Source organism: Gymnoscopelus braueri, assembly GCF_963280865.1.
Source record: "Gymnoscopelus braueri genome assembly, chromosome: 2".
NCBI classification, from domain to species: domain Eukaryota; kingdom Metazoa; phylum Chordata; class Actinopteri; order Myctophiformes; family Myctophidae; genus Gymnoscopelus; species Gymnoscopelus braueri.
The window spans coordinates 39,088,713-39,104,959 of record NC_137604.1 but is presented as its reverse complement, the minus strand read 5'-3'; the positions used below and the strand labels follow the sequence as shown (position 1 = coordinate 39,104,959).

The 16,247-nt window shown below is 42.3% G+C and overlaps 1 protein-coding gene across 4 annotated transcripts in view; it reads right to left on the bottom strand.

Annotated features, from left to right (window-relative positions):
• npnta (nephronectin a) overlaps positions 1 to 16,247 on the bottom strand; it is an 88,394-nt gene that overhangs the window by 44,668 nt on the left and 27,479 nt on the right. For 2 of the 4 annotated variants that reach the window (XM_080454086.1, XM_080454087.1), the window contains 2 exons: positions 12,722 to 12,814; positions 6,237 to 6,326 (listed from right to left, as the gene is read on the bottom strand). In XM_080454086.1, the coding sequence (XP_080310212.1) occupies positions 6,237 to 6,326; positions 12,722 to 12,814 (183 nt within the window). The remainder of the gene's footprint in view (positions 1 to 6,236; positions 6,327 to 12,721; positions 12,815 to 16,247) is intronic. The other 2 variants (XM_080454088.1, XM_080454089.1) reach the window with 1 other exon arrangement.

Sequence of the window (16,247 nt, the reverse complement as noted above, 5' to 3'; positions counted from 1 at the left end):
TCCACCTGAAAGGTGCGAATAGTTGCTACTATACTTTTTGGGAGGGATGTTCAGCAATAAAAATGACCCAAAAAAATGACAGTATCAGTATGCTCAGGTTTAAAAACGTGACAGTGCTTACAGACAAATTATATGCTTGGCTTGATTAATAAGCTACATTGAAAAAAGAAAGAAAAAACAGATTACAGGACAACAATATCAGATATCCCCATCATGCAAGAATAAAGACAGTAAACTCAAATAGCATTCAATGTGGGTTAATAATGAAAAAATATGTAATCAGTTACTTCAACTTGATTATATGCAAGTATAAAGACCGTAAAACTATATATACATTGGGGGTGGTTAATAAGGAATAATACAAATGAATATTTGATGGGGCGCTGGGTCCGCGGAAGTTTACAAAATTGTGGAGGGGGTCCTTTGGTCCTACAAGGATGGGGACCCTTGAGATAGAGAATGCCAGTGTTAAACATTACTTACAGCGGCCCTGAAGGTTAAATCTGTACTCCAGGTTGAACACCTGTATATCGGTATCAGAGAATGAACATTTTAAATTGAATGTTCAATAAGGAGGTTCAAGCATGTTTGTTTTTACTTTCTTTTCTTTTTTCCACAGTTTTTTTTCCATAAGCAGAATTAGAGGGTATCCAACAACATAATTATGATTTGTTTTGGTTTTCATTTCATTTAATTGTATTATTTAAAAAATATTGTGTTATATATACATCGTGGGTTTTCCTTTCCTTTAATGCCTATGCGAACCCGGGGGTCTGGTGAAGGGGTTAAGAAGTAGAGTCCTGCAGGCCCGCCAGAGCCCGCCCACGGCCCGGCGGGCCGGGCTTGGGCTGATTCTGTATTTGACACACGGGCCCAGGGCCGGGCTCGGGCTTAATACCACGGGCCAGGCCCGGGCTCGGACTGATTCTGTATTTGACAAACGGGCCCAGGGCCGGGCTCGGGCTCACAGAACATTTTGCGCAGATAATTGATCATTGAAGCCCGGCCCGGCCCGCCAAAACGGGCCGGGCTTGGGCTGATTCTGTATTTGACACACGGGCCCAGGGCCGGGCTCGGGCTGAATACCACGGGCCAGGGCCGGGCTCGGACTGTAAAATTGCGCCACCTATCGGGCCAGGGGCCGGGCCGGGCTGAATACCATGGGCCAGGGCCGGGCTTGGGCCCACATTCTCGGCCCGTGCAGGGCTCTATTAAGAAGCGCCTGGGTTGTTTTACAGCTATGTCATAGGAAGAGATAGATATTATTGTTGTAAGCAAGCAAACAGCCGAATACATTAATATATATCACTGATAGACAATCTGTACACTGGAAAAAGAGGCACCTCTTTCATTTGCAGTGGGAATTTGTGTGAACTGTTTGTCTCTGCTTACATGACATTATATCTTATCTCAGGTACGTGATAATCAGCTTTATTGTCACATCACAGGTTTAAAAAGTGGGTGAAATTTGTTTTTGTGCATAGTTCCCATCATAATATTTCCAAAATAAAGGGAAGAAAAAGAAGGGGGTGGGGGTGCAAGGGGGAAAGGAGATCAATCAAGTAAACAAATTATCTACATATTTACACATACCTATATCACGTACCTGAGATAAGATATAATGTCATGTAAGCAGAGACAAACAGTTCACACAAATTCCCACTGCAAATGAAAGAGGTGCCTCTTTTTCCAGTGTACAGATTGTCTATCAGTGATATATATTAATGTATTCGGCTGTTTGCTTGCTTACAACAATAATATCTATCTCTTCCTATGACATAGCTGTAAAACAACCCAGGCGCTTCTTAACCCCTTCACCAGACCCCCGGGTTCGCATAGGCATTAAAGGAAAGGAAAACCCACGATGTATATATAACACAATATTTTTTAAATAATACAATTAAATGAAATGAAAACCAAAACAAATCATAATTATGTTGTTAGATACCCTCTAATTCTGCTTATGGAAGAAAAAAAACTGGGGGAAAAAGAAAAGAAAGTAAAAACAAACATGCTTGAACCTCCTTATTGAACATTCAATTTAAAATGTTCATTCTCTGATACCGATATACAGGTGTTCAACCTGGAGTACAGATTTAACCTTCAGGGCCGCTGTAAGTAATGTTTAACACTGGCATTCTCTATCTCAAGGGTCCCCATCCTTATAGGACCAAAGGACCCCCTCCACAATTTTGTAAACTTCCGCGGACCCAGCGCCCCATCAAATATTCATTTGTATTATTCCTTATTAACCACCCCCAATGTATATATAGTTTTACGGTCTTTATACTTGCATATAATCAAGTTGAAGTAACTGATTACATATTTTTTCATTATTAACCCACATTGAATGCTATTTGAGTTTACTGTCTTTATTCTTGCATGATGGGGATATCTGATATTGTTGTCCTGTAATCTGTTTTTTGTTTCTTTTTTCAATGTAGCTTATTAATCAAGCCAAGCATATCATTTGTCTGTAAGCACTGTCACGTTTTTAAACCTGAGCATACTGATACTGTCATTTTTTTGGGTCATTTTTATTGCTGAACATCCCTCCCAAAAAGTATAGTAGCAACTATTCGCACCTTTCAGGTGGATGAAGTGTATCTGTAACTGGTCATTGTAGCCTTATTTAAATTGTAAGAGCCATTTACACTGCTGACCACCTCCTTGACACCTTATTGTGTGTCTCTCTCTCTCTCTCTCTCTCTCTCTCTCTCTCTCTCTCTCTCTCTCTCTCTCTCTCTCTCTCTCTCTCTCTCTCTCTCTCTCTCTCTCTCTCTCTCTCTCTCTGATCTATTTACCAAATGTGTGAAGAAAAAAAAACATTAACAAGTAAGTAGGCTATCATTTTAGTGAGGGAGGAAATCGCGGGGGGGTCCGCGAAAAAAACAACAACTATCTAATCTAAAGTAAACATCACATCCCTCAAGTCATTCTCATTCACATATGCCACAACTTTTACCACAAATCGATTATAATAGGCCTACTTTATCTACAGATAAAAACACTAGTGATATTCAGTGGGATTTAAAAATGGCGGAGCTGGCTTCAGTTTTACAGACAGACCAAAGTAATCCAGAGCCAGGGATTACCCAATCAGCAAATAGGTCCCGCCCTATGGTCCCGCCCCGTTCCTGTTGATTGACAGACGGCGATGTCAAACCATGATTGGGTAAATGGAAGCCATTCTTTTGAAAAGACAGCATGAAATAAAAAACCCATTTAATAAATACCAAAATAAATAAATAAAAAGCACAATTAAATGAAAAACACTAAAAAATAAATAAATGTATTTATTTATTTATTTGCATTTTTTATTTATATCATCATGTTTTTTATATATTTCATTATGGTATTTGTTATAACATTTTTGGACCAATGTACCTTATGAAATAGCTAAAAGTGGCAACATGTAATATATATAGGTTGACATTAAAAGTCACAATGAAATAAATATAAAACGCAATAAAATAAAAAACATTACAGAATAAATAAATAAATGTATTTATTTAATTGTATTTTTTATTTATTTAATTGTATTTTTATTTATATCATTGTGTTTTTTATATAATTCATTGTGGATTTTATTAATTTCATTGCGATATTTATTTTTTAATTTTTGGACCAATGGACTTGATTAAATAGCTAAAAGTGGCATCATGTAATATATATAGGTTGACATTAAAAGTTACAATGAAATAAATAAGAACCACAAAGAAATAAATAGAAAACCCAATGATATATAAAAAAATACACAATAAATAAATACATTTATTTATTTAATTGTATTTTGTATTTATTTAATTGTATTTTGTATTTATATCATCGTGTTTATTATTTATTTCATTGTGTTAGTTATTATTTAATTTTTGGACCTATGGACTTCCATACTAATTGGCTACTATGCCTGCATATGAATTTCATGAGCCTGGGTAGGTCACCCTGGCTTGACGGAGATATGCCCTGTAGCGCACACTCTGCACAGCAGCAGCAGGTGAAAGCAATTCACTTAAACGAGGGTTGTGTTGCGCACCAAAAAACGGACTAAGACTTTATTGCTGTTACCATGGATAAAGTAAATTCGACAGTGGTGAGTGACTTTCATGTTAGACAAGTACGTATATCTCGCTGGCTGGTGCTACTGTTGTTGTTGGGGTGGCTGGGGTCATAAACAAAACACTAACGACTAGTTGCATGGGAGGCGTTGTGAGCTTGTAGATCTGCTATTTTCAAATAGCTGATGTATATGTTAGAGTGCTCATGTGGCCCATAGTCGCTTGACTCGCTTCTTTTGGGCTGGTTTTCCTAGACCTGGTTGCTTGTTAGTTGTTTTTCCTCACAACACTGGCACTGATGATAACTAGACGGCAGCCGTCATAGAATCAAAATGACCCCGCTGGGAGTGGTGGTGGCGTTTGTGGTAGAGTGACCATGGGTTTGTATGAAGAGAGATAGCGCATTTGCGGTAGAGTGAGCATCGGTTTATATGAAGAGAGAGAGCACATTTGCGGTAGAGTGAGCATGGGGTTGTATAGAGAGAGATAGCGCATATGCGGTAGAGTGAGCATCGGTTTATATGAAGAGAGAGAGCACATTTGCGGTAGAGTGAGCATGGGGTTGTACAAAGAGAGAGAGGCATTTGCGGTAGAGTGAGCGAGCATGGGTTTGTATAAAGAAAGAGCGCATTTCACACACAGATCATTCATAGGGGAAAAACCTAAACGAGTCATTAGAGTCATCTTGTCTCAAGTCGAGTCGAGTCGGGAGTCATTGGCTAGCAAGTCCAAGTCGAGTCTCAAGTCTCGTTGGTCTTTTACCTTCCAAGTCCGAGTCGAGTCGCAAGTCTTTACCTTCAAAGTCCGAGTCGAGTCGCAAGTCGTCAAATATGCGACTCGAGTCAGACTCGAGTCGAGTCACTATGACTCGAGTCCAATTGTCTGACACACACACACACACACACACACAAACTATCTCTCCTCTTCTCTATCGCCCTCTCCTTTAACTCCTGCTTTCTGCTATGGTTTGCACAGTAGTGCATGTTCTTCTTGAGACTATAGCTCAGAAACCCAAGATGACCCTGTGTCCATTAAGACCCTCGTTGTGGAAGAGATAACAGGTCTCAACTTGCTCGCCTTGCTGGAAAAAAAAGGGTGGAAAAAGCTTGAAAATGTAAATGGGGGTTTATTGAAAGAACGTTTAGCATTCTCAAACAGAGAAAGCCCCCCAAACATGAGTCGCACATGCCAAACAAGACCCAGCCACGGGCCTCCTCTATGCAGGGGTGAGGAAGATTAAGAGACAGAAGACATGTAAAATGAGAGAAGACAGAGGGGGATAGAGAGCGAAAAGATAAGGCACAGATATGACCACTGCCTGACAATTTGACACGGGCCCCCGTGGGACTATACGTGCGATATAGCGAGCTATACGTGCGGCTGAGGCCCCTTGGGGCCCCCCTGTTCACTGTAGATGAACTGTTGAGACTCATCTGAAGTGATGCAGAGTAGAGTGATTTATTGGGTGGGCTCCGCTGAGGTATGCTATGCTACGTTCCTGAAACGCCTCTATCACTGAGAGAGATTAGGGAAGGGGGGGGGGGGGGTGTACTCTCTCTCTTTCTCTCTGCTTCCTTCTCTTTCAGGGATGTGCTGGTCTCTCTGAGGCAGATAAGGACGAACAGAATAGCAGGTATTGTTCTGGCGGTGGTGACAGGAGAAGCCGGGGGAATCGTGTCCGTGGTCATGGTGATTATTTTTAAGATGCTATTTTTTTTCTTATGAGAAGGTATACGTGCGATTCATAGCAATGAGAACAGGGTGCAAAGGCAAAAGGAAATGAGGCGGAGCAATGAAAGAAAAATAACGTGCAGCAGACTTTGTTTGGCGCTTCAAGATGAAAGGTCAATGCTCACTGGCTTTTAGAAAGAGAAATGGCAGAAGGTGCTTCAGAGATGGAGAGGAAGACATAATGCATCATAACCCGTGAACATCATGGCATGTACTGCATCGGCATGCTCGCCATCCACGCCGTCATCCTTACAGCGAAGCCAATTGAGACTCTCTTGCTCAAACAAAGATAGGAATGTTGCACGTGAATAGTAGAGGAAGCAGAAAGACATCCACACTGTCTCTCTCAGTGTGTCTTGGTCTGCTCAGTACAACACCATGCACGTGGTGGGTGCTAGAAGAGGAGGAGAGAGGGGACAGGTTTGCCTTGCAATCGACGAGTCTCACCCTCCATCGCTACCCCAGGCTGATGGTCCACAGGAAGAAAGATAGGAGGGTGACTGTCCCACAATGGTGGGGTCAGATAGTCCAGCTCCTCTTCTCCGGGGAAAGATAAATGATAGTGAGAGGATTGAGGATGGGGGTGAAGAATTTAGGGAGTGAAGGATTTAGTAGAGACAAAACAGGAGAAAGAGGCAGCAGAGTGTTTAATGGGGGGGGGGGAGAGAGAGAGAGAGAGAGACAGAGAGAGAGAGAGAGACAGAGACAGACACAGACAGACAGAGGCAGACAGAGAGAGAGAGAGAGAGAGAGAGAGAGAGAGAGAGAGAGAGAGACACACACACACACACACACACACACACACACACACACACACACACACACACACACACACACACACACACACACACACACACACACACACACACACACACACACACACACACACACACACACACACACACACAGAGAGACAGAGACAGAGACAGAGAGACAGAGAGACAGAGAGACGGACAGAGAGAGAGACAGACAGACAGACATAATGCAGTGAGAATTAAAGAAAAACACACAAAATCAATGGGTTAAAACAGCTTGGACCGAAACCACAATCCTTAAAAGTAGAGTAAAGTGTACAAAAAAAACATTATGCAGCAAAGAGGATTACACTTGTGGGAATTGGACATGAGCTGGTATCTGGGGAGAAAAGACGGAGCGAGGGAGAGGACTTCTCTTTCCCTCTCCTCTCCTCTCTCGCTCTCTCTCTCCTGTTGGCATTCCCTCTGCGCCAGTGAAAAGTGAAATTGAATCTCGGAATGGCATTATCAGTGTGGATTCCAAGGTATCCTCCTCTCAGTTTGTCCGTATCTGCAAGTTCAAAGAAACACTGAGGTTTTCTTTTCAACAGCCGCGTCGGGGCTTGACTGCAAAACACGTCAGCCAAAAGAATTTCAACCCCACCGCCCCCCTCTCCCCCCTCTCTCTTGTGTCTCTCCTTCTCTCCCTCCTCCTCCTCTCTCCATCCATCCTCCCCTCAATCTTTCCTTTGGCAGTTTGCTAACAACACCTATTGTTAACATTCTGGAAGACGATACCAACAGCTCGGACTGTTTTGCAAGCTTCAAATGGTCTGTGTGTGTGTGTGTGTGTGTGTGTGTGTGTGTGTGTGTGTGTGTGTGTGTGTGTGTGTGTGTGTGTGTGTGTGTGTGTGTGTGTGTGTGTGTGTGTGTGTGTGTGTGTGTGTGTGTGTGTGTGTCTGTCTGTCTGTCCACATGCTTTGAATGGTTCAAGGGTTTTTTGCTATTGGGGGATGTAGCGGGCCAGACAGGGCGGTTTGGTGCACTGCATTCCATGCCAGCCCTTTGTGGAACTTTTTGAATAGGATTTGTGGACTTTTGTGGCCACAACTATGTTTGCAAATAAGACGTAATCCTAAGGCTGTTGATATAAGAGGTTTGTGTAGCTATGAGCAACATGCCAAAGAAATCATTTGATTTAAATATAACCTGTGGATAGTAGCAGGTGTCACAGGGCGAAGGATTGGGAAAGACACTTCACACACATTACTGCATACTGTATCATTGAAGATACTAAACTTAAGTCTATATAATTTTACTTGAACTGTATACTGTACATGTATACAGTGGTGATAAGGAAATTAGTAGAGTAACAGTGGTTTTATTGCGTGAATGCATGGCCTCACTGACCTAGCTAAAAACAAGATTCCATTCATGATAACTGAAAGATGGTATTCGTTTGTAGATGATTTAGTATCTGGTAACACATGCACCATCTTTATGAAATCCTCACAGCTGCTGGACTTATCATCCAGAAAATGGCCAGAGAGAGAGAGAGACGAGACAATGAGAGGAGAAAGAGAGAGAAACACATGGACTGGTTTATAGGCAATTGTCCTGCAGCAATCTAATTTAATTGAAAGTCTGAGAAAGCGATCCTGAAATTTAGCTAATAATGCTGGAAAATGAGGTTGGCTTGTCCAAGTTAAACCAAAGTACGTTCCACAGTTATGAGCAAATTATCCCAAAATAGATATGGGTTAGACATGATATTTGGAGAGATCAGTGAAAAAAAAGAAAAGAAAAAAAGAACAGCACTGGAGGGGAAAAGAGAAATGCTGTTTTAAAATAAAATATAACGTTACACAGCAACAGCCAGTGTTTATTTACTTGTAAATGTAATACTGATATTACATACTTTGTTGTATTTCAAATAGTGAAAATTGTTTAAATATCTGCTATTTTCACCGAATGTTCACATATTTTCACTGAACGTTCCCCTCTTATGACATGCCCAGAATAGGGATGCTATAGCTCATGTGGTTAAAGTCAAGAATCAGCAGGTCTTCTTCACAGCTGTTGAAGCTGTAGATTCTCTGGAAAGAGCTTTTAATAGTACATTAACAGCAGGTTAACCTTTGCTAATTAAAACCTCCTGCATGAAACAGTCATCCTATTAAAATGATTGGATCAGTGGGAGAGTTGCTAAAAATGTTAAATGGATTATACCTACAGTATAATGTCTCTTTGAGAAAACATTTATCTAATCTGCGTTTTCTGAGGGAAGAACAAAAGAACCATGATCTTCGTGTTAATAAAGAGATTTGAAAAACATTCATTAACATCCTGTTAGAAATACTGTCCACCTCAAATGTGACAGATCCAATATTTTTGCGCATTAAATAGTGATAGGTGAATAAATATGTTGACAGTAAGAATTGTATGCAGTATATACTAAAGCACATAGCCGCATACTGAAAAAGGCTTAAGTGAAGCATTTGCTGCACTGCAACTTGCAATTTTTCCATTCATAACTCTGAAAGTGTACTTGAGTGTGTGTGTGTGTGTGTGTGTGTGTGTGTGTGTGTGTGTGTGTGTGTGTGTGTGTGTGTGTGTGTGTGTGTGTGGTATTACAGTATCCGTTGTGTGTGATTCATTCTCCCTTTTTGTTTTTGCAGTTCCAACGGTGTTTTAACAGTGTTGTTAATCAAGGTGTCTTCAGGGTCATGCATCTGTCCACACCTCCTACTTAAAGAAGGAGAACGCCTCCCTCAACATGCCCTGGGTCTCCCTGCAGAGTGTGTGTGTGTGTGTGTGTGTGTGTGTGTGTGTGTGTGTGTGTGTGTGTGTGTGTGTGGTGTGTGTGTGTGTGTGTGTGTGTGTGTGTGTGTGTGTGTGTGTTGTGTGTGTGCGTGTGCGTGTGAGTGTGTGCACGCTTGTGTGTGGTGTGCGTGTGTGCGTGTATGTGTGTGTGTGTGTGCCTTTGGGTGTGTGGTGTCTCTCTGCTTGCATGCTTGGACAGATCAGAAACAGATGTACTGTATGTCTGTATTTGTAAATGCAACAAGCAATTAGCCGGCTTCCGCTCACCTTTCTTCCTCCTCTCTCTACAAATCTTTAAGTATCGATTTGACGTCGGCTCATGCAAGTTACCTTTTGTTAGTTATCATCTGCTCGCCATGAGTAGTGAGATCAATTGTTCTGATTGTTCTCAACGAGTGACTAGCGCTTGCACTTCATCGCGATAATAAGGACAAAACTTGTGTGATTTCATTACATTTTGTTATTTGTGCATTAAATGTGCTTTAAATTTCAATAATGCTCAACATGTAGGTTTAGTATGTAACTTTAAACAAACCGATTTACTTTTATTATTGTTGTATTATTATATGTATCTAATAATCAGTTAAAATCCACAAAATACGGGACTGTCCATTTGGTCCCATTTGTACACAGATTTTGTCAAGTCATCTATATATCCAACAACCTTGGTGAATATCAGTTTCATCACCTGTTAGACTGAATTATTGAATGGCTAGTCAACCAAGTCAGAGATGCACTGTAAAATCCTGACTGTTTTATTAATTTGACTAGTGCATTTTTTACACTCATTCAAATGACCACTCAGGAATTTGCAGTGTACAACTAGGAGGGTCATCGGGTCCTCTGGATAGATCCACCCTGTAAACGTGCCGCATCAGTGGTTAAGTGCAAATCGATGATTAGCCGAGGCCGCATTTCAAATGAGCGAATGTAATTTATGTTCTCCTGAATAATTCAATGTGTTTCTTCGGTGCATTCAGAATATTGATGACCCCAAGGTCATGTTTGCCAGACTGTGGTGGTCCCCAAAGGCCAGGCCCATCACTCAAATCCCATTAGAGTGTCTGAGCTGCTGCGGCAGGTTGGGAGGCTGGGTCAAGTATGAACACACACACACACACGCACGCACGCACGCACGCACGCACACACGCACGCACGCACGCACGCACGCACGCACGCACGCACGCACGCACGCACGCACGCACGCACGCACGCACGCACGCACGCACGCACGCACGCACGCACGCACGCACGCAAACCCACACATGGGTTTTTTGGGGGGAAATCTCCCAGAATCGAGATAATAGTCCAAATTGCAGACATCAGAGTCTACTGTACACAGTAAAAAGTGTTTATTTAAGTCAGAGAGTGTACTAATCGGGCAAGGGTCCATTTGGTTACATTTGTACACTCTCAGAGTTGCAAATGGATAAATTATCACTCAGGGTCTTACTGTGTAGTGAGATGAATATGATGACCTATTGTTGCCGAATTAAGACTCTGGCTGGGCAGACAGGAGCCACCTATAGCCTACAAAATGCAGGATGGAGGGATGAGTCATTTGGAACATTCCGGAAAGGATTTAAAGTACCCCCCCCCACACACACACCAACCCACACACACAGACACAGCGCAGCACACGCTCACATCCAACCCCGCCTTCTTGTTTTTAATTACATGCTATCCTATTCCTGTCTCAGGGCGTGAATTCCGCAAGTATTTTCAAGCCACTTGGATGAACGTCAAGCCAGCGTCGACGAAAAATGTTAAAGCCTCAGCGCTTTCCAACAGTCAGTAAATACATCAGGTATTTCAACTGGACACGATGACTGAAGCGTGTATAAAAAATCCCCCATGCAGTAAAAGCCTCAGTTCTACTCTGAGAGTTACAAAATGGAACCTCTCACCCAAATAAACCCTTTTTGCACAGTTAAATTGATACTGAGGATTATACTATGCGCGCGCGTACACACACACACACACGCACGCACACACGCACACGCACACACACACACACAGACACACACACACAGACACAGACACACTTTTCTCCTCCGCTAGGCTTCAGCAGGGTTTGGGTAGCATTGGGTCAGTGCACGCTATCGTGGGTCAGTAATTGAGATGTTATCTTCTTAGCAGAGGGTCCTTCCTGTGAATCACTCAACAGCAACGGCCTCCACAGGCGTTTCCATTTGAGCTGAATCAGCTCTGCCTCCCCTCTCTCTCTCTCTCTCTCTGATTATACCATCTCTTGCGCTCGCGTGTGTTTATGTGTGTGTGTGTGTGTGTGTGTGTGTGTGTGTGTGTGTGTGTGTGTGTTCGCGCGAGTGCACACATATGCACACATGTCTATGCGTGTACATGCGCAGAAATTTGCACACACAGGCAGGAGTGTGTGTGTTCGTATACTGTGTGACGAGCTTCCGCTTCCATGAATAAGTAGTGTCATTAATAAGTTGGTTCCTGCGCAGTGTGTGAGTATGTGTGTGTGTGTGGACTTGGCCACAGTAAACAATGATTATCCCACTACATGGCTTAAGGGGCAGGAGTTCTCTCTTAATCTGTTTTCCCTGTGAGAAATGTGCGTGTCAGCAGGGAGCCAGGTGTTTGTTTTGGGGGAAGGCATTAGGGGGGTACATATTTGACGCATAGTGTACGTTTGCAATACATTCTGAATGTCTCCCCCGCTTTCTCTCTCAATTTTTCTGGTGTTTCCATTTCAGTACACCGAGTGTGCAAAGTAATAAAACACCTAGACTAATAACAGTAAAAAAAGATGTCCCTGCCATGGGAGAGTCACTGAATGAATTATACGATTGTGTATCGCAAATTAATTCCCACAATTAACTAGAATACTGGCAGGATGGTGACACTGAGACATTTGGTTTCATTTAAACTGCCCAATGTTTAAAAATCAGTCCCATTCTTTATAAAGAACAATTGAGATTTTTGTCCATCAAATGAGGATTATTATTTTAGTCCAACAAATAACTAATAATTTAGATATTTTTTCTCTCTCTCTCTCTCTCTCTCTCTCTCTCTCTCTCTCTCTCTCTCTCTCTCTCTCTCTCTCTCTCTCTCTCTCTCTCTCTCTCTCTCTCTCTCTCTCTCTCTCTCTCTCTCTCTCTCTCTCTCTCGCTGTGTTTCCATTTCAGTACACTGTAAAATTAACTGTACTTCTACAGCATGCCCAAGTAAGACTGGCACCATAAAACTCCAGTGCAATAATAGTACCCGAAAGGGTCCATCTTTACACCCTCAAAGTTAATTATCACTGAGGATGTGGTAGCCAAGTAAAAGCAGCAACATGAAACCCCAATGCAATAACAGTGTGTGCGTGCCTACAAGTTGTCAGCGCTCCAGGTGAGAGCTTACCTTGATTGCAGGTCTTGCCGGTGAAACCCGGGTGGCACTTGCATTTGTTGGGTCCCACACAGTCGCCATGCTTACAGCCTGGCTGGCACAGGGCTGGTGGAAATAAGGGTTAAAAGAATGAGAAGAAGAACAAGCAGAGGGAGGAGTGTGGCATCCTGGCATGAGCCTCACACTAGATCAGTGTGACAAAGTACTTAATCCTTTAGCCTTTTTGCTACTCTCCAAAACTCCTTGATTATTATAAGTGGCAGTGTAATAAAGCCGAGTTTGGAGAATGTTTGTGCGTGGATGTTTAATATAACCTATCCTATTAATGACAAGAGGAGTGTGTGTGTGTGTGTGTGTGTGTGTGTGTGTGTGTGTGTGTGTGTGTGTGTGTGTGTGTGTGTGTGTGTGTGTGTGTGTGTGTGTGTGTGTGTGTGTGTGGGGTGTGTGTGTGTGGGGGTGTGTGTGTGTGTGTGTGTGTGTGTGTGTGTGTGTGTGTGTGTGTGTGTGTGTGTGTGTGTGTGTGTGTGTGTGTGTGTGTGTGTGTGTGTGTGTGTGTGTGTGTGTGTGTGTGTGTGTGTGTATGTGTGTGTGTGTGTGTGTGTGTGTGTGTCTCAGTGTTATTACTTTTGAATAATATAACCAATCCTATTACAGACAAGAGGAGAAGAATGCGTGTGTGTGTGTGAGGGTGTGTGTGTGTGTGTGTGTGCGTGCGTGCGTCTGTGTGTTTAGCACGATTACCATTGATTAACACCACTGACCTCGCTGTGCTAACCTCCTGTCATACAACAACCCAGGATTTCTGACTGAGCTTGTTTCCTTGGTGATATTAATCCCTTTTTTATGTGCAACTAGCAAAGAACTTTGAACAAGAGCGTAGGCTTTAGTTTTCCACAGCTTCATATAACTACTTTAAGAAAATGTCAGGTCATTACAGTGGGGGTCGGCTAAAAGATTAAGTGGATAAATAATATCTCCCTATGGGCTAGCGGCAATGCTGATAACAATCCAAGCACAAAAAAGGCTTGTATGCTCTAATTATAAAATATATGTTCTGAGTTACCCTGCGTATTATGCCTACCGTAGTGTGGGTATGCAAATGAGATGTGTGATAAGACCAGCATGGTGTGCACATCAGAGCGAGTTCAAAGAGTGTGAATGTGTGTGAGTGAAAGAAGTGTTTGCATTAAGTGTATAAAGTATTTCTTGTTGTCTCTATGTTGGGCATACCCTTTCAGACAAAAAAATATATATAGTTTTTGAAAATAGCAGATCTACAAGCTCAATGTTGAGAGCTTCTAGATCAGCCATTTCTGCTGTGTAAACACCATCGCATGAAGAAGTATAAAACAGGGTTCAAGTTGAACAACTCTTTATTACTTTAATTTTCATATTCATCTTTTTTTTCTTTTCCAACAATATGTTTATTTAATTTTTCTTTCTTTTCACAAAATATTTCAACATTATATTACAAACACCATATTCATCATTTTAGTCAAAATGCTACTGTTGGTTTATAAAGCATTGAATGGCTTAGGGCCAAAATACATTTCTGATCTTGTGCGATATCATGAACCACCCAGAGCTCTCTCATAAGGTACAGGTCTGCTTTATGTCACTAGAATCAGAATGCGGAGAAACAGCATTTAGTTTAGTTTCTATGCACCACATATCTGGAACAAACTCCCAGAAAACTGCAGGTCTGCTGCAACTCTCAGTTCTTTTAAATCAAAGCACCGCCTTCTATTGAGACTTTAAAAAAAATATGTAGCTGCATTATAATTGTATTCCTATGGTATTCAAATGTCATTTTCTATAGTTTTTTGTTATGCTGTGTGTCCTGAATAGGTGTTTCTTATTAAGGAAATAGGTGCTTAACCCATTCAGACCGGGAACGCATCTGTGTCATTTTTTTATTTGAGCTAAAAAGCATTATTTTACACTTTGGCTATTCAAAAATAGCAGATATACAAGCTCATAGCCTTGTAGATCTGCTATTTTTGAAAAATCGAGAAAATGTGGGCAAATTAATATATTTATATTCTTTTAAAGCGAACATTTTTAACTCAAATCTTTGCTTCTGGGGGTCCCTGGAACTAAATATTTTGAGATGGGGTCGGCGGCCAAATACATATCATTTTTAACATGAAAAGGTTTGAGAATCACTGATATAGAAACATACGTTTTTCAGAGAACAGTTTTTGAAGAGATAAGTAAGAATCGGCCTCAGGTCTTAATGGTTTAACTTATTTTTGTATTTCCTTTTTACTGAATTCAAATGTCCTTTTTCCATTGCTTAATGTTTTATGGAAAGCACATTGAATTCCCTTGTTGTTGAAATGTGCTATATACAAATAAACTTGCCTAGCCTTGCCATTGCCTATTCCCCCCATGAAGCACTGTGGTCCCTGTCACCAGCCACTTCTTTTCATCTGACAGCTAGGCAGTTTCCCTGGGAGAGTACAAAGGTTTCACGCTATCTACCCCAGATACCCTCCTGCCGTTCAGGCGCCCCTGATCAACCAGTGGGAGTTTCGCAGCACTGTCAAATGTGTTTGTTGAAGATCCCTCAGTCAAGCTGCAGCCACCACTAGCCAGGTATCGAACCCGGGTCTCTGTGGTGGAGCGTGAGTGATTCACCTCTACACCACCCAGACGGCCCAGGTCAACTAACTAAGAGATAGAGCCAGAGAAAGAGAAGGAGGTAATGAGACAAAGTGAGTGTGTCTGAGGGTGTGTGTGTGTGTGTGTGTGTGTGTGTGTGTGTGTGTGTGTGTGTGTGTGTGTGTGTGTGTGTGTGTGTGTGTGTGTGTGTGTGAGTGTGTGTGTGATTGAGAGAGAGAGAGAGAGAGAGAGAGAGAGAGAGAGAGAGAGGAGAGAGAGAGAGAGCAGAGCAAGTGTGCAATCTGTGCATGCATATGTGAGAGTATGTATATACGGTGTGCATACATGCACAGGAGCACAGCATATGTGTGTGAACATGCTTTCGAGTGAGAGTGTGTAGATGGTTGATATGATAGGACACGTGTGTGTGTGTGTGTGTGTGTGTGTGTGTGTGTGTGCGTGCGTGCGTGCGTGCGTGCGTGCGTGCGTGCGTGCGTGCGTGCGTGCGTGCGTGCGTGCGTGCGTGCGTGCGTGCGTGCGTGCGTGCGTGCGTGTAGGGGGTATCTCAGTGTTCTGTTTCAGTGAGCTGGAGGCTTGCCCTGCTTATCTGCCTGTGCACACTGCATCTCAGTGCTAAGCATGTCTGATACATGCTGCTTCAGCCAAGTGGCGCTAATTTACATTAAAAGCTTCATTAATTCTGTCATAATACAGAGCAATCAGAGGACTTAATTATCCCTTTGTTGAGAGAGCCTGTATGTATGTGTGTGTGTGTGTGTGTGTGTGTGTGTGTGTGTGTGTGTGTGTGTGTGTGTGTGTGTGTGTGTGTGTGTGTGTGTGTGTGTGTGTGTGTGTGTGTGTGTGTGTGTGTGTGTGTGTGTGTGCGTGCGTGTGTGCGTGCGTGCGTGCGTTTTTGTATTTAAAAAAATAATAA